The 23448-nt window shown below is 58.4% G+C and overlaps 8 protein-coding genes across 8 annotated transcripts; 2 read left to right on the top strand and 6 right to left on the bottom strand.

Annotated features, from left to right (window-relative positions):
- The first annotated feature begins 200 nt into the window (after positions 1–200).
- BJ171DRAFT_518604 (uncharacterized protein) lies at positions 201–1744 on the top strand. The gene is made up of 2 exons (XM_053112269.1): positions 201–753; positions 1017–1744. Exons 1-2 carry the CDS (start codon positions 648–650, stop codon positions 1574–1576), a joined length of 666 nt encoding a protein of 221 aa, XP_052963501.1. The 5' UTR covers positions 201–647; the 3' UTR covers positions 1577–1744.
- A 905-nt stretch (positions 1745–2649) lies between these two features.
- BJ171DRAFT_585311 (NUDIX hydrolase domain-like protein) lies at positions 2650–3519 on the bottom strand (the record flags this gene model as incomplete). Its single annotated transcript, XM_053114356.1, has 3 exons — positions 2650–3029; positions 3150–3260; positions 3375–3519. 3 exons carry the CDS (start codon positions 3517–3519, stop codon positions 2650–2652), a joined length of 636 nt encoding a protein of 211 aa, XP_052963500.1.
- An 807-nt stretch (positions 3520–4326) lies between these two features.
- BJ171DRAFT_518598 (uncharacterized protein) lies at positions 4327–5898 on the bottom strand. Its single transcript, XM_053112268.1, has 4 exons — positions 5684–5898; positions 5221–5499; positions 4633–5105; positions 4327–4508 (listed from the first exon to the last, which is right to left on the bottom strand). The coding sequence occupies exons 1-4, from the start codon at positions 5762–5764 to the stop codon at positions 4427–4429; spliced, it is 915 nt and encodes a 304-aa protein (XP_052963499.1). The 5' UTR covers positions 5765–5898; the 3' UTR covers positions 4327–4426.
- Positions 5899–7260: 1362 nt separating this feature from the next.
- BJ171DRAFT_518594 (uncharacterized protein) lies at positions 7261–10350 on the bottom strand. Its single transcript, XM_053112267.1, has 7 exons — positions 10224–10350; positions 10026–10120; positions 9765–9827; positions 8316–9432; positions 7893–8052; positions 7658–7728; positions 7261–7528 (listed from the first exon to the last, which is right to left on the bottom strand). Exons 1-7 carry the CDS (start codon positions 10303–10305, stop codon positions 7461–7463), a joined length of 1656 nt encoding a protein of 551 aa, XP_052963498.1. The 5' UTR covers positions 10306–10350; the 3' UTR covers positions 7261–7460.
- An 800-nt stretch (positions 10351–11150) lies between these two features.
- BJ171DRAFT_427642 (Alg9-like mannosyltransferase family-domain-containing protein) lies at positions 11151–13812 on the top strand (the record flags this gene model as incomplete). The annotated part of the gene is made up of 7 exons (XM_053107817.1): positions 11151–11354; positions 11543–11638; positions 11850–11954; positions 12105–12223; positions 12326–12499; positions 12659–13580; positions 13735–13812. The coding sequence occupies 7 exons, from the start codon at positions 11151–11153 to the stop codon at positions 13810–13812; spliced, it is 1698 nt and encodes a 565-aa protein (XP_052963497.1).
- Positions 13813–14524: 712 nt separating this feature from the next.
- BJ171DRAFT_462443 (myosin-crossreactive antigen) lies at positions 14525–17032 on the bottom strand (the record flags this gene model as incomplete). The annotated part of the gene is made up of 5 exons (XM_053108514.1): positions 14525–14738; positions 14869–15609; positions 15747–15810; positions 16035–16499; positions 16699–17032. The coding sequence occupies 5 exons, from the start codon at positions 17030–17032 to the stop codon at positions 14621–14623; spliced, it is 1722 nt and encodes a 573-aa protein (XP_052963496.1). The 3' UTR covers positions 14525–14620.
- Positions 17033–18026: 994 nt separating this feature from the next.
- Positions 18027–19297, bottom strand: BJ171DRAFT_214947 (uncharacterized protein). The gene is made up of 3 exons (XM_053106415.1): positions 18395–19297; positions 18219–18279; positions 18027–18096 (listed from the first exon to the last, which is right to left on the bottom strand). The coding sequence occupies exons 1-3, from the start codon at positions 19146–19148 to the stop codon at positions 18072–18074; spliced, it is 840 nt and encodes a 279-aa protein (XP_052963495.1). The 5' UTR covers positions 19149–19297; the 3' UTR covers positions 18027–18071.
- Positions 19298–22310: 3013 nt separating this feature from the next.
- BJ171DRAFT_518585 (uncharacterized protein) lies at positions 22311–23447 on the bottom strand. Its single transcript, XM_053112266.1, has one exon. The coding sequence runs from the start codon at positions 23065–23067 to the stop codon at positions 22393–22395; it is 675 nt and encodes a 224-aa protein (XP_052963494.1). The 5' UTR covers positions 23068–23447; the 3' UTR covers positions 22311–22392.
- Between the last annotated feature and the right edge of the window lies 1 nt (position 23448).

The following is a 23448-nucleotide window of genomic DNA, read 5'->3' as shown; positions in this document are numbered from 1 at the left end:
ATGAATCTCGCACTTCCGAGTGCACTTTGGCAAGCTGCACCCATAAGAGGACGTTGAAGTCCGTACTTCCCCACCGTTTGTCCAGCCAGCCTCGGGCAACCGATCATCTCGGTGGCCAAATCAGTCAATCGATCAATCAACTTGCATGTGTGGGTACGGGGCGACTGGTCGTCGATTGTACTCTCAGACAGTAAAAGCCCTTGCGGCGAACATGCATTTTTCTTTTATTCAGTACCAACAAGAAAAACAAAAAAAGGTCGAGCGCAGGTGACGGAGGTGGGCACTCAATTATTCAAGGAGCGGAATTACACTGCCGGAGACTGGCTTTCCTTTTTTGATCCACCTTTGATTTGACTCTCCTTGATTTCTCTTGACCCAGCTCAGTCAGGTTGTCGCCGGCTATTGTGGATCTACTCTAGGAGCGGGGTAATCAAGCGGTCTGCACATGGTAGCCGTGCTTGTCGCCGGTCTCCGTGAACCACTGGAGGCCCTTGGTGACGATGGGCAGGTCCGGCAGACTCTTGGGGTCCGTCCAGGCAGCTCCGTCAGCCAGAACCGAGAGAGCGCCGGTGTGTTTCAGGGCATAGAAGAGAGTGGCGTCGTGCGAGGTGACGTAGCCGGTCTCGTTCTTTTGGGCGTCGCTGCCGATGGTGACGATTTGGACATTCTCCTTGTTAATTTTGAGTGTGGCTTGCTTGAGGATCTCATCGACGACGGCGTCCTCGGGATCCTGGTTGTACTCCAGTTTGCGGACTGACGGAACCAAGCACAGGAACGTGGAAGTTGAGTTTAAAGAATTCTTGTCATGATCTGCCATGACGACATTGCTGCGTGTCGATCATTTCGTTTCGCCAGTCTACAGGGCAGTTCACTCGCTGACCAGCCCGAATAGACAAACATCGTGCGATCCAGATGCCACAGATATAACACCATCGACTGTCGTCTTGGTCACTGCCCATCAGGCAGGCCAAATCTTCCGACACGGCATGAGGCCGGTCAGAGAGCGAGAAACGTACCGGGCAGAGTGGGCTTGCCATCCTTCTGGACAGTCAGGATGCGGATACCCTCGGCGGTCTTCTGGACAACGAAGAGTCCAACGTGGAGGGCTGAGGCGGACAGGCACAGTCAGAATCAGCGACCAGTCGCTTCCACACACAGAAGCCAGAGCCAGAGCCAGAACCAGAGCCAGAACCAGAACCAGAGTCACAAAATGACCGGAGCAGGTTGGTGGGAGCACCAAGGGAGATCTGGCTCCCAGCCGCGTCCTCGTCCTCGTCCTCGTCCTCGTTCTCGTTCTCCTCTTCTGGCTCGTTTAGCTGTTGTGTGCGGGTGGATCTGCAATCCAAGTCTCGGGCAAGGAGGACTCATCTCCCGCACAGATCCGCCAGGACAGTCGCCTGTGTATCGTTTCAGCGGGCATTACCGGGGTTGCGATAGACGGGCTCGCTGGCCGGAGGTGCCGGGGCGGCCTGAGGTTCGGCAGCGGGAGCAGCAGCAGAGGCGGACATTTCGTTTTCAGCAGCAGTGTTTGAACGCTTGGGTTGGGAAGCACGATGTCCAGAGAGTGCCCGCTTGAGCGCACCCCAGAGGGATTTTACAGATGATTTAGTCGTGCTCATGATGAAGACGAAGGAGGACGATGACGGATCGAGCGACGGCGCGGATGGATGGATGGGCAGCGCTTTCCGCAGAAGACGTGCAGAGGCCCATGTTCAGTCCTTTATACTCACATTGGAGGGGTTGTGTGGGCGAGGCAGATGCGGCCACCGGCTCCGGACGGCAAGACTGTCGCCTTTCGAAGCGGGGAAGCGACGCCACCCCATCGTGGAGTGCCGCTGGCATCCATGTGACACATCCTCGCACAGACGCCATCGCGCTTGCAAACACGCCCTGGGAGGTGGATACCCTGGAGCAGTGTCGTTCACTTTCTCGCGAGCTTGTCTCAGGAAGTCAGGACCCAACCAATTGCCGAGATGGCAGACGCGGCGCTCACACATCGGTCGCGCACACCGCACATGTTGGGTGCACCAGTTTCGAGCAGCATGGACTCTATTCCGCGGCTCCTGGGAAAGACAAGACAGGCAGGGAGCCATCAGAGGCGAAGGGGCCAGGACCGGCCATTCGCTTGCTCGCTGTATCCGATGGCCGAAGGAGCAGCGCACGCCAGCACAGTGTGATGGATGGGGCAGGCGGGTGTTTGTGGTGTGTTGGTGGGTTGGATGGAGGCCGGGGGGGGCGAAGCGGGAGTGGCGGGGACGATACACTGTGAGGAAGGAAGGAAGGGGGAGATTGCATCGGGACCACGCCCATCGGCGACATGGTCCGGATGCATTGGATGGACAGGAGACAGACAAGCAGGATGACCTGGTGCAAGTCAAACACAAGGCCACAAGACAATGCCAGAGCAAGCTGCCGCGCAGAGAGGCGGCCGTGCATAAAAGGAAGGGTGAACGGCGCGGGAGCTAAGGGTGACAACAAGGCCAAAGCCAGTCAGCGGGAGAAGAATCGGGAAGGCGAGGGGCCGGGAATGACGAAAAGAACAGGGAGAGGGGGAGGGGCGAACTGACTGGCGAGCGCTGGCTCGGCGGCGGCTCGGACGGACTACCTGATGCTGCTGGTGCTGCTGCCGTCCGTCGTCTTGCAGAGGGCTTACTGGGCGCCGGGCTGCTTTCCCTCGGGATCTTCGACATAGAAGCCCTGCTGCTCGCCCGTCTCCTTGAACCACTTGCGGAACTTGGCGACGATTTCGCCGTGGTCAAAGGCGAGCTCGGCTCCGCCCTCGAGGCCAGCGGTCTCAAATTCGATCCAGCGGGCATCAGCGGCATCGTCGGAGCCAGCGAGATCCTTGAGGGTCTCGGGCTTGACCTTGCAAGCGTAGGCAGCGGTGACGATGTGCTGGCGGGGATCGCGCTTGGGGTTGCCGTGGACAGTGATGAGGTGGACATCAGGGTATCCAACCAGATGGGTCTCTTCCTCGAGCTCTCTCAGCACACCGACAGTGGGATCTTCGCCATACTCGACAAAGCCGCCTGCAGTAACGGGTCAGCGGGGTGTAAGCGATCACGATAGCATCTGGCCCTGCCTACAGTCAACTCGAATGCAGCAGCCCAGGGACGAGACGCTCTCGGAAACGGCATCGTGACATGTACCAGGAAGAGCCCATTTGCCAATGTGGGGCTCACGACCGCGCTGAATTGCGAGGAGCTCATAGCGGTCAGTCTTGAGGTTTTTGCGGACCACAAGGGCATCGGTGGTGAGGGCTGGCAGAGGGTCGCAGAGCGGTCAAGGTCGAGCAAGGTTGTCAGCACTCTGTCGGCAGCTGGCAAGTGCAGCGCAATCGCCTCCAGCCAACGGTGCATTGACAGCGATCTTACCGGACTTTTTCGTGGGAGCAGGCTTGGGCGGGGCGGCGGCAGGAACGGGAGTTTCGATTTCGGTGCTCATTTTTGGGGTGCCGGAAAAGGTGCGCTTCAGAAAGCGGGAGTTGAGCACAGAGATTCGATTAGCAGCCTTGGACATGACTCTGAGACAGGAGGCGAGGCAAGAGGCGAGGCAAGAAGCGAGGCAAGAAGCGAGGCAAGAAGCGAAGCGAGGGGGGGGGCAGCAGCCGAAAGGCAACAGCGAAGGACAACGCAGAGGGCTCACCTGTGGGGATTGTCCGAGGAGTGCAAGCTCAAACGTGCGCGACGGCGCTGAGCGCGAGCACCTGAGCACGACGAGGCCATCGCCTGGGTCACGTGCATGCCACGCCGCCCTGCGTCCGTCGTTCCATCTGCTGCCGCCAGCCCGATCTCGAATACCTCCAGCGGCCCTTGGACACCTGCGAGCTCCTGGCACTCAGATGCCTCGATGCCAGGCCTGTCGGGGATGTCAAGTCTATCGGGGATGCCAGTCCTATTCTCAGCTGGATGAGTTTCTCGGCGAGAAGAGAGAGGAGGCTTGGATGTGTGCTGGGGCACATCGGGTGGCGACATGTCTGATATCGGACCTGTCAGACAGCGGGGATCCTGTTGGAACACACTCTGGCAAGTCCAGAAGCGAGTGCGAACAGGGGCCCCGCATATTCGCGCCTCGATGACTGCGTGCTCAGCGACCGGAGCGCACGATGTCTGCCGAGTTGCCGATGCAATGTCCTTGCGATCAATGTCCTTGCGATCTCACAACATGGCTGTGGCGCACAAGAGCTGGCCGCCTCGAAGATCGACGCGGTGGCGCTCATGATGCTCATGATGCTCATCGCCCTGGCTGCACAGCCGAGCCTGCCACCAGTCGCCACCAGTCGCCACCAGAACGCACCACCCACACGCCGTCTCTTCAACGGAACTGTAAATGTGCAAATGAAACGCTACGTTTCATATATTGATATAGGCATGATTTTACATCTCAAAATATGGACAGCAAAGGACGATTATGAACATAGGCTTGCTTAAGCAAGAGCGAGGTAGCGGTACTGCTTGACAACAACCTCAGAGCTGCGGAAGGCAATGGAGGCACCCTGGAGATGGGGGCTGAAGAGCGAGCAGAGTGTACAGATATGTCTATGTTAGCGTGTGTTCGGATGATAGAGCAGGAGACCGGGGGCAGACGGCAACTCGGGCCATCGCACAACCAGCGAGCGACGGTGATGCTTACCCAGTCTTGCCAGGGTAGATGTTGTTCTCGTGGAAGGCCTGGGTGACAAAGAGGGGCTTGCCGTCCTGCTCGTGGCCACCGAGGACGGGGGTGTGCTCGGCAGTGGGGGCAAGGGCACCGGTGAAATCGATCCAGCGGATGTGGCTCTCATCGCCAACGAGGACCTCGTACTGGCTGACGGAGATAGCACGGCCGGCGTAGGAGATGAAGGCGTTGCCGCTGCTGGTGAGGTGGCCAATGTGGACACCGCCCTCGTGGTAGGCACGGATGATGTACAGGCGCTCGCCATCGGCAGAGCCACCGGGGATAGCGTTGGAGGGGATGGGCTCAGAGGCCTCACGGAGGATCCAGTAGGCAGCGGGGCCCTCACCACGGTTGGAGGCGGCCTCGACCTCGCGGCGGCGGTTGCGGGCCTCCTCGGTCCAGTTGCCAGAGTTCCAGGACTCCTGAGCACCGTGCTGCTCGACGTAGTGCTGTGGCAGAAAGACGGGGCGCATCAGTACACATCAGACAGAGGCAGGTGCAGCGACAGGTCAGCCATGATGGACAAGCAGGCGGCTTGGCGTTGCTTGGCTTGGCTTGGCTTACCTGGTGCTGGCGGTACTCGTGGACACCAAAGGCGGCGAGACCCAGGACGGCAGCACCGGCGGCGACGCCACCGATGATCTGGTTCTGCTTGGACCAGCCGCGGGGGTCGAGCCAGTTTTGCTGGGTGCTCTGGGCGGGCTGGGCCTGGTCGTAGGCCTGGTAGCCACCCTGCTGCTGCTGCTGCTGCTGCTGCTGCTGCTGCTGATGGTGGTGGTGGCCAGTGCGCTCGAAGAGCGAGTGGGCAACCTCGGGGGACCAGTCAGACTGGGAGGTGTGGGCCTGGAGGGAACGAAAGAACACAATGTCGGTGAACGAGTCAGTGAGACGATCGGATGGGTGGGCTCGACAGCAGACGCCACCAACATGGCCGGCGATGAACCTCCGGCCATGCAAAGACCACGGCGACACGCGGGATGCTCCGTCTGCAGCAGACAGGCATGGCTGTGGCAGACCAGAATGTTACCTGGAGGACGCGGTAAGAGCTACCGTTGAAGGTGACGACCTGGCCGACCTCGTAGTAAGTACCAGAGAACCACTCAGACATATTGGATAGAGAAGAAAGGCGAGGGAGAGGCGGGGAGATGCAAAATCGTGCGATGAAGAGTGACGGAGAGGGCCACCTGCCCGATATTTATACTTTCGTCGCCCGAGCACCCCCCACCGCCCAGCGCGAACCCGACGCAGACCAACGCAGTCCAGCATCCGCCCTGCCCTGGCGACAGACCAGAGGCTCGCGACAAGGGGTCTGGGCGACAAGGCCGCGCTCGCCAGCGTTGCCACGGCCAATCGGCGCGCGGCTCGGTCTGCGCTCTCGCCCGCAGCGAGAGGTGCCGCAGCGACACACGCCATCGGCCCGCGCGCTGTCGTCTGTGCATGTGCATCTGCTTTGAATCCATGTCCCGCACACCGGAGGCATCTCTCTGCAGCACATGTGTGGTGCATGTTCATGGCATGTTATGGCATGTCTTGCTGGTCTTGCTGGTCGTCGCTCGCATTGGATGGCCAGCGAGACGGACAGCGAGACGGATAGCGAGACGGACAGCGAGGCCACAGCAAGCCACCCGCCACCCGTCATCCGCCATCCGCCGCTCGCCTTCCCCAAACAAATGACCTCGCGCCCATTGCAACAAGCCGCACGCCCGCATCGCCCGGCGCCCGCCCAGCCAACCCCAAGCCGCAGCAGCCGGCCAATCGTGTTGCGCGATTGGCGGGCCGCACGAGAACGTTCTGCTGCGCAGCGTCTCGCTGCGACGGGCGAGAGCACCGCGAGGCCCCGCGAGGACCCGCGAGAGCGCCACCGAGAGGCCCGCGACCAATCGCCGCGCGCCGTTCACCAGCCAATCGCCGTCGCAGTGTTGGCAGCCCCGCAACGGCCCCGCACCGCCACTGGCTGCTTGCGGCGTGTATGGATCACACAAACAAACGGCCGAGGCGACATGCCGGCAGCGCCATGTCCGCTGCGATCAAGGCCGGTGGCTGGGACGATGTGGTGGATGAGCCTGGCGGGCGATGGTGGTGGATGGACGACGGCTCGGCCCGATGTATGGGACTTGGCTGCCGTCGCGGCTTCGTCGATAGAGTTGCAACCTGGCGGGCTGGTGGATCGGGTCGGATGTCTCTGTGACTGCGCGATGAGTTTCCCCGTGGCTCAGGAAGTCGCTGGTGGTGTCGTTGCTGGTGGTGGTGGTGGCGGCTCGGCTCCTCTGATTCCACCCGAGCAGCCAGCACGCGATTGCCGCCGTTGGAGCCGCCATCGCCCGATGCACCACCACCGCGCTGAGAGCAATGCCGACAGTGGATTGCTCCATCGCGCCATCTTTGACGTAACGACCCTGTCGTGAGTGTCTCGGTCGTCATCCGAGGTCCGTTGCCACCAGTGCGGGCTCGTGTTTCTCCATGGGTGCCTGCAGCAAACCAGCCTGGTCGTCAGCCCCGCCCCAAGTGTCTGAAGAATCGTCAGCCTCGGCAGTGATTGTCGCTTGGCCAAATGCAGCGCCCTCCGATCAGCCAGCCGCTCTCACAGGCATCTCTTCACAGGAATCGGACTTCCAGGACATGATGTATTTCCGCTCGGTAGTGACAAGGGGGAGCGCTTTTGAACCGTCGGGTTCCCTCGCCTTCCTTGGAAGCGCCTTGGGTGTATCGTACATGTGTGTGGTGCTGTCGACGGAAGCAGAAATCGCAGCCCAAACTGCAATCAAAGGCGCCGTCGTCTGGTTCTGCCGGGTAGTCGCAGCCAACTATCGAGACTGCGACACAATGGCGGCTGACAGGGTCTCGGGCACGGCGTTCCCACTCAGTCGTTCATCTGCAAGAAATAAAGAAGGTATCTGAGTTGTCAAGCTCGGGGATCGCTGCTTCGGGCACCCGCAGCTGGTTATTGTGCGGGTTCAGATACATTCGACAGACGGCTTGTTTGTGCGGTGGTCAAGTTTACCTATCAGATACATTCCGACTACAAACTCGCTCTTGCTCAGCATGCCATCGCTGTCCATGTCCGCCAGATTCCTGCAGGAAGTACGTCCAACGGCAGACATCGTAGCACCGCCGAATTGGTGAGTGACAGCTGGAGAGGGACATTTGGAAGTGTGGCCGTACTGCGCGATGGTGGAGGAGCATGGCCCTCTGCATGAGATCCAAGCGCAGCATGTATCCAGATCGCCGAGACCCACCAGATCAGTCCTAGGGTTTTGTTGTCGAGCATGGATCGGAGCCAGATCGTGCGGACTTGGTCGCCTTTTAGATATCCCGCCGCTGCTTTGTCAAGTTCGGCAAAGAGCCGCTCGTATCGTTTCTTGGCGCCTGCAGTGAGCGTTTGTACATCGCTTGTTGCTGTGGTCGAGAGCCGAGACCAGCGGTCGTTAGTGGGAATGTTACGGGGATATGAATGCCCTTCAATGACCATAGCTTTGCATAGCTAACGTCACACCATGTACCATGCACCATGCACCATGCAAGTTGCACGATGTAAGATATAATACACAAGATGTAAAGTCCCTGGCGCACTTCAAATCAGTCCGTATGTTGCACAGGACATCAAGTGCATCGTGCGCATCCGTATCTACGCGAGAAGGACGGATCGAAGCATAGCGTACCTGGCTTGCGGTGTGGTAGGGGCGGTGGTAGATCGCTCTTGATGTTAGGTCGGGGTGGGAGCGGCGGTCCGCCACTGGATACAGGGGCGGTGGGAGGGGCCGGAGTGGCGCTGGGCGACTCGATTGGCCTCACACCTCTCGATGGCGGCGGCACAGGCGGCTTCGGCTTGATGGCAGGCGAAAGCTGGATTGAGGCAGACGATGCGGTGGGCGCTGGCTCCGTGGAAGACCGGGTGATAGGCGGCGCTGGTTTGGTTCGCGGCTCGGGCGATGTCTGTTGGGAGGCAGGTGCCGTCGCAATTGCAGTGGTCGATACAGCCTTGATGTCCTTCCAGGGATTGCCCGCGAGAGCATCAGGATCCGTAAGCACCTGGGCTGCTTTGATTTCGGATGGTTTTGTCGACCACGGTGCTTTGGATGTCGCCGGGGCGCTGGTTGTGTCGTCGGGACTGCCTAGTCCCTGCAGCTTCTTAACCTCGGATGGACGCAGGGCGCGCGGAGCCTCATCGGCTTCAGAGTCGGACTTGATGCCGCCCTTTGCCCCGACATTGTAGGCTTTGATCTCAGCGGGTTTGCCTGGAACTACCGGCGGCTGAGCGGGCTTGGATGCGACGCCGCCCGAAAACTTGCTGCGAAGTGCTTCCACGCTCGTAGACTCCTGAGTTTCTTCGGTGCTCGAGGCGGCGGCGCTGGGTACGACGGGCTGCGTTGGCCGCCGAGGAAGCGAGGGTGGTTGGTCCCCCAGAGAGCTCAATGATGTAGCGCTTGAGGACGACTTGATTCCGGTTTGCTGGACTGCATTTGGTCGTGGATCCTGGCTCTGGCTCTGGCTCTGGCTTGGTTCGGGCGACTTGGGCTTGATGCCGGCTCGCTCCATCCCCGAAAGGGCAATATGTCCAGACTTTTCCACCAGCGCTGCGCGCATGGACTGTGGATTGACCTTGTTCCGCTGGACCTCCGAATCCGATACCGACCCCGGCCGCTCGTCGCTCTTGCTGATCTTGCGGAGATTGGCTCGGAAGTCTGTGGCCAAGCTGGAGATGGAGCCCGACGATCCCGATGGCTTCAATCCACCGGACGGAGGGTTGGAAGACCCGGTTTCCTTTTTTTCAAAGTTCTGGATCGATTGAGCATCGGGATTGATGGACAGGGACGGGGGCAGGGAAAGTGGCCAAGAATTGCAAGGGGTCAGCGAGACGGAGCCCACACAAACTCATCACATCCATTGGACACCCTGTTCGAGCTGGGACGACAAGGCTGTGAAATAGCAGCAGCAGCCAAGTGCCAGTCTAGTCCAGTCTAGTCCAGTCTAGTCCAGTCTAGTCCAGTCTAGTCCAGTCTAGTCCAGTCTAGTCCAGTCTAGTCCAATCCAGATCGCTTGGACCGACAGAGTGCTGTTGCCCAATCTTGTCAACCACCGGACTCGTTGAGCGAATGATGCACTCGTACCAGTTGTGCCTGTTTCACGGCCGAGACGGGCGCTGCGTCGGCGTTTGGCTTGATTTTGGGCGGCTGCGTCGGGACATCAAACAGAGTGCAGGAGCATTGACGGCCGCAGAGACGCATTGAGTGAATACGCTGCAGGCATGCGGCGGCACTTGGTCCCAGCGCACGGATTGACAAGGGGCTGCTAGCCAGCCCCAGATATCGTCGGTATCAACCGAGCCAATGTCTGGGAAGGCAAGAGGAGAGGGGAGGCGATAGGCTTACATCCTCTTCAAACCGGACATAGTTGCCTGGGAATAGTCCGACGGTGCCGTTTTCGAGACGGCCTTGGAACCAGCCAGGCTCCGGGTCCGGGGTCACTGCGGATAGGCGTCCAAGCGGTGGCAATCGCCGTGAGTGTCGCATTCTTGCCTCGGACAAGCGGGGGCACCGACGCAGCGCTGTGGACAGAGCGGTCGTCACCTTCGAGGATGAGCTGGCCCACAGAAAAGCTGATCTCGCCATCGCCATCGGCGAAGCAGTCGTAGAGCGCAATGGCCCGCATGGCGGCGGTCTTTCTTGGACGCTTGCAGCAGCTGGCTCGGTGATGGGAAGGGCGGGCGAACATCCAGCCAAGGACGCCGAGAAGGCGCGGCTGATCTGGATCGAGCCAGGCTGCATCCACAGGGACGGACACGTGCCGCCGAAACCGCGCGCCTGCATGCCCTTGCTGCCGCGGCCTTCTGGCTCTCCTGCTGTTGCTGCTGCTGTTGTTGCGCTTTCCCAATCTCGCCTGCCCCCTCCCAGCTCCACCCCTCCCGCCCTCTGAAGCGCTTTTCGCCCATGGCATCAGCAGAGCCGCCCCTACCCGACCTCCAGGAGAGTTCCCAGTCTGTTCCCGATGCTGCTCTGCCCAACCCGCCCGGCGGTTTGGACATGTCCTGGGAGCAGTTCTGCCAGGAACGAATCAAGCGGAAGGCCAGCATCGATGCCCTCAAGACCCGCTTAGCAGCGATCTCAAAGACACATCCGATGCCCTCTCGAACACCCGCCAACGGTCCAGCGCCTGCTGCTGAGATGCATTGGCGTCGACCACAACCCAAAGCCACCCTCCAGATTCGGCGACGGAGACCCACCTGTCCCCCGCCCGAGCGGCGGTCGCCAAAGGTGGGCACCAGCGACGAAGACTGGACCGACGATATGGATGGAGACGACGAGCACGATTTTGAAGCAGAGGACAAGTACAGCGACTACTATGACGATCAGGGTGATGGAAGGGTGAGCTTCGAGCAGTTCGACGGGCACGAGGCCCCTGTTCGAATCGCATCTCTCTCCGACGGCTCTGCGTCGCGGCGACGCACGACGAGTCACGCAAAGGCAGCCGCAAATCCGCCTGAATCACGGCGGCCCATGCCAAAGAAAGCAGTCCCGGCCAAGTCTTCGGAGTCATCGCCACTGTCGGCCCACATCAGCAGCGAGAAGACGCGCATCTCCATTCCGCTGAAGCCCACGCTGTTTCTCAAAATTTTCCTGGCTGCCTTTGCCTTCCGAGCCTACAATGCCGTCTCGGTCAAGACCTTCTTCAGCCCTGATGAATACTGGCAGTCGCTTGAAGTCGCCCATGCCTTTGTTTTTGGATATCCTTTTCATGACGCCCGTTGTGCCGGCCATGCCACATCATGTCTGTCTGCAATCTTCACCCTTATGGCCTGCATCGATACCGTTCCAATGGCGGACTGCCACAAGCATCTTCCTTAACTCGCACTGTCCCCGATGTTACCTATGGACATCTGACGTGGGAGTGGGCCCACCAAATTCGCAGCTTTGCCCATCCGTTCATTTTCGCACTAGGATACCAGGCCCTCAAGAGCCTCGGGCTAGACAACACCGAGCTGGTGGTGAGTTGCAGCACTGGGACTTGGACTCATCCAAGAACGAACGGTACCCACTGATCTACCATTCTGTGGGCAGTTGGATTGGTCTAATGGATGCCACCATCTATCATGCTCTCCCGCTCAGAGGGAGTAACGCTCTATGCCGATCCGATGTTGTCGCTCACAATATGTTATACTGACTAATTGTCTGCACTTGTTTCTTGAACACCTCTAGATTTTGACCCCCAAGCTGATTCAGGCGGCTTTCTCGGCCATGACCGACACGTACACATTCATGCTGACATGGAAGCTTTTTGGAAAGGACGCTGCAAGCTGGGCGGTATGTTTGTATGCAAGAGTGACCGAGGGAGATCGGTCTACTCTGACTGAGAGCAATGGAGGAACGAACAGGGTGCATCTGACCATCAGGAACTGACCCTTTCATCACCAACACCATCTCGCGATCGATGCCGTGTATCGTGCCGGCCAGCTCGCTGCGTCATTCATGTCGTGGTTCAATTACTTTTGCGGCGTGCGGACGTTTTCGAACTGCATGGAAACGACCTTTACGGTCGTGGCTCTCTACTACTGGCCATGGACGCGGATCAAGTCCCAAGCACAGGACAGGTATGCCACTCCAATGCGCGACTTGTCCCGGCCCAGGAATGTGCTGCGCCCATAGCTTCCATAGAATCTTATTTGCTTCCGTAGGTTAACGCGCTCCACATGTGTTTGCAGGGATCTATGGATAGCGCTTGCTGTTGCTGCGGCTGGATGCATCGTCCGGCCCACAAACGCAATCCTGTGGATCTTCATGGGCACTCATCTGCTTTGGCAGAATCGGAAAAACTCACTCTCGATCCTGGGAAAGGTTGCTGTGGTGGCGTACGTATAGTTTGATCCTGTCGTGATGGGATCGGCTTGCAGCGGCGCTGTGCTGGACGTCTCACAGCCGACTTGTCGTCGCCGGCTCTGTTGGTGCCGTTGGCGTTGTTGACTTCGTTGGCGCTGCTCTCATGTTGCACCTTTTGTCTCCTCCTTCAGAACGGTGGCCATAGTCTTTGCAGTCGTGATCGATAAGGCCTTCTACAAGAGCCTAACCTTCACGCCCTTCAACTTTTTCAAAGTCAACATCGTCCACAACATATCGATATTTTACGGAGGACATCCATGGCACTGGTATTGGACCCAAGGATATCCAGTTGTTGCCTTGACCTTCATTCCAGCCATGATCTTGGGAATACGCAAGACACGCCTTCGGTTGCCGCTCTTTCTGATGCTGTGGACGATCGGTGGATATAGCCTCCTTGCCCACAAAGAGTTTCGTTTTATTTTACCAATCCTTCCAATCACGTTGGCATATTCCGGCGTGCAGCTCGCAAGCTTGGCCAAGGCTGTGAAGCTCGATCGTGAACAGGCGGTCGAACAGCCAGTCTCCTGGAAGATGAAGCTCGTGCGCCGCTTGGACTTGTACATCTGGCTGGCCTTCTTGGCGATCACCAATTTTGGCGCGGCCTACTATTTTTCCAATGTGCACCAGCGCGGCGTCATTGACGTGATGACCTGGCTGCGAACAACGATTCGAAACCAACCAGTCTCGGTCGACGGCATTTTGTTTCTGATGCCTTGCCACTCGACACCGTACTACAGCCACATCCATCGGGATATTGAAATGCGGTTTCTGAGCTGCGAGCCGCCCCTGGGCGTCGTCGATCGCGGATCATACATTCCAGAAGATGATCTGTTCTATTCCCAGCCGCATCAGTTCATCCAGCAGTACTTCTCACCCAGTTTTGGAAACAAGACCTTACACACAGTCGCCGCTGCTGGCGAGGACACAGAACCTATCGCCGTCCCGGGTCAGCCCTACAAGATTCAAAGGTACAGCTGGCCAAGCCACATTGTCATTTTCCAGACACTGGAGGCACTCATGCGGGATCTCATCCTTGGCTCGGACTATCGAGTGGTAAGCTGTGAGAAGCTGTGGATTGCTACGGACATGCGAACGGGCATTGTTGTGTTCGAGCGACTTTGCCGGAGCTGGCGCCTAGGGTAGAGCTGCATCATGAAAGAATGAGTCCCCCTGCAATTGACACGTACTCTCATCCATATCTATGCAGTGTGCACGATTCTTCAACAGCCACTTTCATGACGATGATCGAAGAAAGGGCGATGTCATTGTGTACTGTCGCTCGTGATTGCGTCGATGCTGGCGATCCTACTACCGAAGATGTGGCTGGCCAAGAGCTGCTGTGCGTTGCTCTGATCTGCTCTGCGCTGCTCGATACATTCAATAGGGTGGGATGCAGGGCCGAGTCTCGTCTGCGACAATGTCGTCACATTTGACTCCACAGCCCATTCGCTTTAGGTTGCGACTGGATGAAGGGATGAGGGGGACGGATAGATGCAGTGGAATGCAAAATGGGTTGAGCGACAATCCTGGCTCAAAGATGGTTCTTCGTTTCGCTTTGGACGAGCTGTCTTCTCCGGGTCTTGAATACACCTATCTACCGTGACCAGTCACCAAGGAAAGGGGGATGCGTACCGAGTTCGCCCAGCTTTGCCAAGCACTGAGCATTCCCACCGTCACAAGAGATGGCCATGTCCCAGAATACATGGCCCCCGACTCGCTCGATCCGACTGCCTTGTTGTCGAGAACCTATGGAGAGGGCCAAAGGTCGAATGCATGCACCACATTCCAGAGTCTCGACATCACTGCCAGTTGGGCAATTCCACAGGAGATCCACCGGGGTATTCAAGATGATGCTCCCTAAACCACCCGAGGCCACTTGATTGCCAGCGACGGTCGGAAACAATCTCACGGCTTGCCCACCACGGCCCACAGATCACTGTCAGACACTCAGAGACACTCAAAGACATTCAGGGACACTCAGGGACACCCTGTTTCGGTTTGTTTCAAATATGCTGTATTACTATTGTATGGCATACCCCAAGGATCTAGAGAGATAATAGGTGGGCTGGCTTTATGCGAGCGACACAGCTGGCTCACGAGTTGATGGCCAGCGACGACTTCACGAGGACCTTGGGATCCAGCCAGCCCTTGTAGATCGGAGTCAGAGGTTTGTCCAGCTTGAGCAAGCCGTAGACAGCAATTTGGGCACAGCTGTGGGAATGAAGCAGACACGGTCAGGACTCGGCGACATCAAACCCAACCACCAACCAAAGAGAAATGCGATGGAGTGAGGCGAATGCAAGCCAATGCACAGAGAGGCGGGATGTAATCCGTCACGTACCGGACAGAATATTCGACCGTAAAGACGGTGTCTTCCGGGATACTCTCGACAAACTGACTCATGAAGCCAAAGTTGATGGCATTCTGAGGGATGACCTTGGGCCGGTCGGTGATGCGGCGCTGGTTGAACTGGCTCATGGTGTACGGGAGCATGGACGGAATGCAGTTGGCCGATTTCAGGACAGGCTCAAGAATGTCCGTGAATTGGTAGTGGTTCAAGAGCTCGATCAGAATCTCCTCGCCCGAGCACTCGGTCATGGGCTTCTTGACAAAGTTGCCGACCCGATCGGGGAAGAGAGAGTAGCCCCACATGACATTGACGTTCTTGGGCTGGTTGGCAAAGTGTGGCTGGTGAGGGAAGACTGTGGACATGAACCAGTTCGAGTCCTTGAAGGTCACCAGGGCGCCTGTGCCGGGTTCGTTCTTGGTCCACTCGACGAGGCGGTCCATGAAGGTCGAGTCGTGGAAGGTGACGGAGAAGGACAGGAACTTGGAGTCGTTGATGTGGTCATAGAAGACCTCAGGTCGACCAAAGTCGGGCTGTCGCTTGGCAATGTCGCGCCAGAGGACCCAACATGGGTCATTCTTGGCCGCCTCGTTGTCGATCTTGGGCGGAGTGCTCATGGAACCAATGCTGGAGCCGGCCGTCATGGATCCCAAAGTGACCAGACACAGGTCCGTGCGCTTGATTTCGGTATCGAAGCGGACGCCCTTTCGGGTGCCGTGGATTGCGTAGATGTATCTGAAGATATCCGGAGGAAGAGTGGAGACACACAAGTCAGGATAAGGGCGCTAGGACGCCGATGAGGGTCTGCAATGGCCTCCTGGCAGCCGAATCAGGTGTGGGGCACGACCAAGAAGAAAGCAAAGCGTACGTACCTTTGGTTTTCAAGAATCTCAAAGTCCACCGAGGTGACGATGGTATCGTACTCGAACTGAACACCTGGATGGAGACGTGATCCGAGGTTTGAGGTTAGAGGACCAAAGCCATTGTCAATCACCATAAAACAGCGTCTTTGATCAAGCAGCATAGCAGCGTCATAGCAGCGTCATAGCAGCGTCATAGCAGCGTCATAGCAGCGTCATAGCAGCGTCATAGCAGCAGCATAGCAGCGTCATAGCAACATCATAGCAGCGAGTCGCTGGGGCGTCGTATTGACATTGTACCTTTCTCGCTCAGCCACTTTTGCAGCGGATGGATGATCGAGTCGTATTGGTTGTAGGGAGTTCGCCAGACACCAGCCAAGGTGTCGAGCTGGGGCACCTCGTGCATGAATCTCAAAGCGTATCGACGGAACTCGAGCAAGCTGTGCCAGGGCTGGAAGGCGAATGTGGTGCAGAAGCAGTACCAGAAGTTGGAGGTGAAGAACTCCTCGGTGAAGTAGTCGTTGATCTTTCTGCCGTCGATCATGGCCTCGGGCAAGAGGATGAGCTCGGTAAAGGCAGCGCGGTCCTTGATATTGAGGCCCAGGGTGTGGACGTCCATGATCTTGGCTCCTTCGGCGACGACTCGAGCCTTGGAGCAGGTCTTGAATTGGGCCGAGAACTCAAAGATATCCTCCTTGCAGGACTTGCCAGGGGTTCGGAGCGAGGGGATGTTGGCGAGAATGTCATAGAGACAAGTGTAGGCCTCTGCAGCGGAGACGGCGATGCCAAATGTCGGGGAGCGGTAGAGTGTTAGAGGTATGGGGATATGAAACACGAGGGCCCGTGGGCGCATGGAGAGGAGTGACCAGCATGCATCAGGCCAAATGAACTGTGGCGGTGGCCGTCCGACGAAGAGCGCTGGGGAGAGTCAGGATCTCTCGCATGTGTCTCGAAAGAGCCGTACCTCTGTCGAACATTCGTCCGCCACGCATCAGGTAGCCCTTTTCGGCAGTACCGTGCGCGTCCATGCTGCCACCAGGCACCTTGAGGTTCTCAAGGACGTGAATGTTGGCGCCATCCATGCCAGCATCCTGGATCAGGTAGAAGGCGGCGCTGAGGGCAGCAATGCCGCCGCCAACCAGGTAGACTTGCGACTCGGCAGAGGGATGCTCGACGGGCTCGGTCTTGGTAAGGTTTCTGATGATGTTGAACTGAGCTCGGGTGGGCAGCAAGGAATCAACGGGCGTGAGAATCGATGGACGGCGACGGACGGCGATGGGCAACAATGTGCCTATCATCTGCCAGTGGGAACCCCGAACACAGGATGCGATGCCAGTGCTTACCATGATGCGGGTGAGAGCAAAAGGATGGATGAGATCGCTAATGTGGGATCTAGTTGGTTGATATAAGTCGTTGGTGATGGGACTGACTGAGGTGATGGGATGGCTCGACCAGCGGCCGTCGCGTGAGATTTATAGCTGCTCGCACACATATGTCCTGCCAATCATGACTCATATCTGCAGAGCACCTCAGAGACAGGTGCTGGAAGCGCATAGATCCGAGGACAGCCGGCGAGCCCTGGAGGTTTGCACGAGCTGGAGCGATGCTGGATTGGCGGCAGCGGCTGTTGTGCCGATCAGGCCCAAGACAACGGATTATCACGTGCGAACGAGAAGGCACCGGGAACCATCGACAAAGGAGTGACTGTTCTCGGCGCAGCAGCCACGCCAATCAGGGGGCTGCTTGCATGTGCAGCGACATATGAAATGCGGAGCGAGAGACGGTGAGTCAAACTGACGGGGATTGGATTGTGCTGGTGCTGGCGCTGGTGCTGGTGCTGGCGCTGATGCTGATGCTGGTGCTGGCGCTGGTGGGGAACTGGATGGTATGAACGGGCAGTGATCCGATGTCTTCACCCTGAGGCAGCTGATCAGGTTTTATTGCATACGACTCCATCGGACTCAAGCCATTACAAAGAAGTGGTCAACACCCAAATGCAGTCCTACTCCAGTTTGGACGGACTGGAAGTGCCCCGATGTGTCTCGAGGCGATGCAGCCCCCCAAGATTGTGACCACCTCCCTGGTGGCATACAGGGTCCACAGGTCGAGCGAGTGTGCATGGGGTGGGGAGTGCGGTGAGCTGGAGCTCGTTCAGTACCGTGATGCAAATCTGCGAAATGTATTGGATGGAGGGGGGATAGATAGGGAGAGAGAATGTAGAGACGTATTGGTACACATACAGGAATGAAAAGTGCGCATCACACCATATCATGGCATATCATATCGCAACAGCGCCTTGGCTTCGCGGTCGGATTAGAGGGGCAGAACTGGATGCCGTTACTTGGAGGTGTTGGACGAAGCGCTGAGGAGCAGATGTGCAAATGGCCAGAGGGTAACGATCAGACTGTGGCCATGACGGAGAGCAACAACAGAGCAACAACAGAGCAACACCAGAGCAGCGATCGGGTTTGTGGTGGTGTCTACCTGCGAGGCTTGGCTTGGCGGAGGGGAATGGTCTTGCCATCAGGCCAGAGGAAAGAGCGGCCTGGATGAACCGGGGCAAATACATTCGAAAGTCAACAGGCATCAGCAAGCCGTGTGCAGAGAGCGCGGGCCAGTATCAACGATCTCGACTGCTGCCATGCCTGTCTGAGGCTTACCGCTGCTCTTCACAAAGTAGCAGACGCCGCCGAAGCAGGGGGCGACCTGCTGGGCCAGCGGGGTCGAGGTGTGGGCTGTGTCGGCCTCAAAGCCTACGACGCTGAGCTCGCTGTAGAGCAGGGCGGCCATCTCGGAGCAAAAGACGGCGGTGTCCTGCTTGACCAGGGCCGAGTGCAGGACCTTCCAGACCTTGGCGATCTCCTCGTCGACAGCCGAGAGCTGAGGAAGGGCCGAGAACGGGTAGCTGAAGGTGCTGTACTTTTGGTGGAAGGCGCCGATCTTGCTTCGGGACTCGTGGATGCTGTCGGTGATGCGTTGGTACTCTGACTCGATGAGGGGGCAGATGCCAATGTCGCCGTCATACTCCCAGATGACCTTTTCAAACTCGCGAATCTGGGGACCGGCGTGGCAGCCCTTCTCCAGCGCCTCTGCAGGACGAGTGTGCGTAAGGACGTGATGGCAACAGACGAGACAAGCTGGGCTGGGGAGGGGGAACGAGCGATCGAGACGGGCAGAAGACGCTCGCGACCAAGGGATTCCACCGTCGGCCGCAAGTGAATCGCAGACAAAACAGAGTCTCGACAGTCGAAGGCGGTTCATACAAGAGATACGTACCAGGATGGTCGACGGGCATGGTCTTGGTCGAGACGTAGCCGGCGATGGTGCCGGTGAAGACCGACTCGTAGACGTAGAGCTTGCCTGGCTCGAGGCACTCCAGGTCCAAGATCGAGCGGTCGACAATGATACCGACATGCGACCAGAGTTCGGCAAAAGGGCTTCTCAAACTGGGGGCAATCTTCTCCTTCTCGATGTTCTGGATCCACTTGGACACAGGGTCGTTGCCGTGGAACAACACCAGGTCCAAGGGACGGAGGGGGCCATATCGCACCTTGGCCGGAATACCAATGGCACCGCCGGTGGCTTCGTGGGCCTTGGTGAGGAAGTTGTCGAGAGCACTCTTGGCCTGGATGGCAAACTTGTTGAAAGCCAGCGTGACCGAGTCTGTGCTGCGGTCCGCCTCCGAGCCGTTGCCTTGAGAAGGGGCGACATGGTCAAAGACGCCCGAGCGACCACCCATGGTGTGGAAGTGTTCGGAGGGTTTCTATGCATTCAAAAACGGGACAGAGCGGGGAAGAGAGCGACAGAACATGAGCATGGCCTGCTCTTTTTGTTTGAGGGAGGGGAATCTGGTCCTGCAAGACAGAACCAGCCGGCGGCGGCTGGGGTGCGGGTGATGGCTGGTGTTGTGCCGGCCAAGGGAATGTCGGTGGAGGACTGATGGCGACAGCGCATGACGATGGCGGGGCCGTCATTCAGCAAATCAGAGGACTTGCCTGCCAGAGAGCACACATTTCGGATGGACTAGTTGAGCTGGGCGTGGAGCTGGGGCGGGAGCGGCTGCGAAGGAGGCGGGGAGGAGATGGATGGCAAGCCTGCGATGGGGTCGAGCGAGCCCAACACGGAGGGTGGCCGGGTCGCGGATTGTGCGGGTACAGCGCACGCGGGACCAGCAGGCAACCGGACGATGCAGCCCACCGGACGTGGTGGCGAGCAGCGACAAGCGTAGATATGGGAGGATGAGGGCAGATGCGGGGCGGATGTGGACAGATGCGGGGCGACCGGGACAATGTTCATTTCGGCACAAGCAGGATCACTGCGACAGCAACATCATGAGCCAAGCACTCTATCGATAAACCCCATTAGGTTGCCGTTTGCCAAACCCATCTGTGTCAGGCTGAATGCGGGAAACATAAAGTAGATCCCGAGAACCAGGGCAAAGGTATCGGCTCCAAAGAGCGTCGCCAGGGCTATCCTCAGAGCGCTGCTGCGGCTCGTCTCGATCGACGGCAGCCGAATGCATGCAATCGCAATCCTCCCAGCAAGAACATATGCGATCGCACAGATAGCCAGCGCCGCTGTCGAGTAGGCATACTCCCGCCGTAGACAAAGATCCTGCAGAAACCATTGGTGGTTGGGCCCCAGGCAGATGCAAGGCTGCCATCCGTCAGCGCAGAAGGCATTGGCCGATGACGGAACGCATCGATGAGTGAGCGAGAACGGGGCGATCATGGACGAGGCAGCCTCTGTCCGGCTCATTCGCACATCTGCCTCGGTCAGCTGCATGCACATTCTTCACAACACCCCTCAAACCTCTCGGCCCGGCGGTCGTCCGACTCTGGCCTGTCGAAAACAGGCCTTTCTCCAACAGCACCCGAATCCCAGCTCCCACCATACATACCAGGGCAATTACGGATGTTAGGATTCCCACCAAGCGACCCACCACAGCCACGAGGACGCCTTGGAGCTTGCTCCGAGTCCTGAGGTACTCTCCATCTTCGATGATGTAGTTGGAATGACAGAACTGGATCGCACCGGCAAGCATTTGTGAGAATATCACGCTCGAGGGTCCGACCTGATCCCATCCGACGGACCACGAGGTCCGGGTTTCGTTCATCGATCTTGTTGAGGTTTCGCAGTTGGATGGCAACTGAATGCGCGACGAGGACAGAGATGCCGAGTTATGCATGCGAGGGCTCGAGCAACTCGAAGGATCGTGGAGATGGCCGCACGATCGGGCAATCTTGAGGCTGATCGAGTATGGACCTGAGCGAGCCACACCGGCATCATCGCTGGAAGGGCCTCGGGTCGGCTCTGGCGGTCCGAGCCTTGTACCGAGATGCTTCGAACTCGGCTCTGCGAGCTGGAGGGGATCGCAGCCGGGCTGTTTGATCGATACCGATGAGTCTGTAGTTCCGGCCTTTGCAGGCGCAGCGACATGGAATTCGGTCGATGCCAGCGGACTGGGGTTGCGACTATAGCGCTCGCTCTGGGAATAGAACAGGCCCAGCGACGACTTGAGAATGGGAGGGAAGATTGTTGTTTTTGTGGTGCTGATCGATCCGCTCGTACATTTTTTCCGATCGGCCTTGCTTATATCCAGCATGGAGGCACCATCGAGCACTACCATTGTGGTGCCTCCGCCGAGCTGGGCCGAGCTCTCGGCACTGCTGTGGATCAGCCGGCCGCCTGCAAACCGAATCAAGGCTTGAAGGTAGTTGTAGTGGCTGTGAAGCGCATCCAGGAGGATCCAGAACAGGTCCAGAAGTAAATAAGCTCCAAAGGGGATGTAGAACTGGTCGGACCGCTCAAACGAGTTGGTGACGGAGATTCCAAAATGCATGGCATGCTGTCCATCCCGCAAGAGTCGGGTCATATGTATCAAGGCCGAGATTGCCGCGAAGACGGAGGAGCATCCACGACGGTGTCAGTGCCGATGCCGATGCCGATGCCGATGCCGATGCCGATGCCGATGCCGATGCCGATGCCGATGCCGATGCCGATGCCGATGCCGATGCCGATGCCGATGCCGATGCCGATGCCGATGCCGATGCCGATGCCGATGCCGATGCCGATGCCGATGGTGTCGGAGAAGAACAGTGAGTCAGTATTATTGCTCTTGCCGGGGATGGCCTGGTTCGACGGATTGTGAGAAGGGAAGCAGCGACGGCACTTGCCCATGTCTCGACCATGAGCCGGGAACAGTTAATGATAGTGCACAGGTCGGCGCTCCAAGTGTCCTTTCCAGGCGCCGTCACGAGGTTGAAGATTGCGGTCGAGATCAGATCCGCAAAGACTCGGAACGCAACCAGGGTCGCCAATCGAGCTGGGATTTCAGGGAAGCGTATGAGCACGTAAAAAAACAGGAGCTTGACCACGACAGCAGAAAGTAGACGGAATGCCAGGTCCAGTCGAGGTCAGCGGTTGGCGGCGGAGCACCGAGTCGAGTTAGTTGGGACCACCACAGCAATGTTCGTGGGAGGATACTGCTTTGTTTGACCCATCCGCTATCAGTGTCTCTTTGGTTACTCGTTGGGCATCACGACTGTCAGACGAGCCCATCGAGCCAGGCCATTCGCACAGACCGGGCTTCCAATCGCACACTCAGACGGCCACCTGCCCCACGAAGACACTGTCGGCAATGGATTCCCGCACAGCTTCATCCCGGCCTTATCGATCCGTTCGGCCCTGCCCTGCCCTGCCCTGCCCTGATAGATTCTGCGCTTACCGAGCCAAGCCAGAACAGATGCGTGAAGCCCATGACTGATATCGACAGAAACACCCGTTTCCACCACCCTCTGGAGTGGCGAAGGGCGGCTGGACCCCAGTTTCCAAAGGTGGTGCCGATGATGACAATGTCCAGGGCTTGGCGACAGGCGACCGTGAGAAGCGTTCGGATCGGGTTCAGGAAGCCAGCCACGAGAAGCAGGGTTATGTCGAGACCGAGGCAGTATCCGAAATGGGCAAAGACGGGAACCCAGCCCCGAACGTAGCTATATCTTGAGAGCGGAAGGATCATCAACTCGTGCGCAAAGAGGGTCGACAGGAGTGACGTGCATGCGAATGAAGGCAGGCGCGAAAAGATATACATCCAGACGAGGGTGAGCCATGCGCCGCTGCCGAGGCTGTCGCCGATGGGGTAGGTGAACGGCAGGGCGGCCGTCAGGGCCGTCCATAGCAGGATCGAAAGTAGAATCGCCGCCAGGTGCTTGAGGAGTGTCTTGGTCGGCGTCCACGCACTGGGATGCGTTGCGATCCCAGAGTTGCTCTGGCTCATTGTCCGATTGCCGACACCAGCGTCGGTTGTCTCGACCACAAAGTCGCTGTTCAGCATTCAGTGAGTGGGTGCCGCGGCAGCGACGGCAGTAGCAGCAGCGGTGGAAGCCAAGTGGTGCCGAGGCTCGAAAGTCGACCAGGCTCTCCAGCGATGCCGGCTGCAGGCGACTGAAATATCGCTGGCGGATCACTTTGCTCCAGCCGAGGGGATCGATCCCGGCCCTGCCTTGCTCTCACGTCATGTCGCCTGGCCTCAGCGACGACCGTCCAACCCGCAGACGGCCCCGATGCAGCCAAAGCAGTGCTGACGCAGCCATGGACAGTCGCTGGCAGTCGTTGGCAGTCCCGACGAGGTCCTCCAGAGCAGGGGTGATTGGGCCGACCAGGCGGGCCTGCCACGGACCGGCAACCGAGGCGAGGCGACGAAACCATCCTGCGA

This window comes from Polychytrium aggregatum (genome assembly GCF_025602895.1).
Source record: "Polychytrium aggregatum strain JEL109 chromosome Unknown BJ171scaffold_40, whole genome shotgun sequence".
NCBI lineage: Eukaryota > Fungi > Chytridiomycota > Chytridiomycetes > Polychytriales > Polychytrium > Polychytrium aggregatum.
The sequence above is the reverse complement of the archived record's forward strand: the minus strand, read 5'-3'. Positions and strand labels throughout refer to the sequence as shown.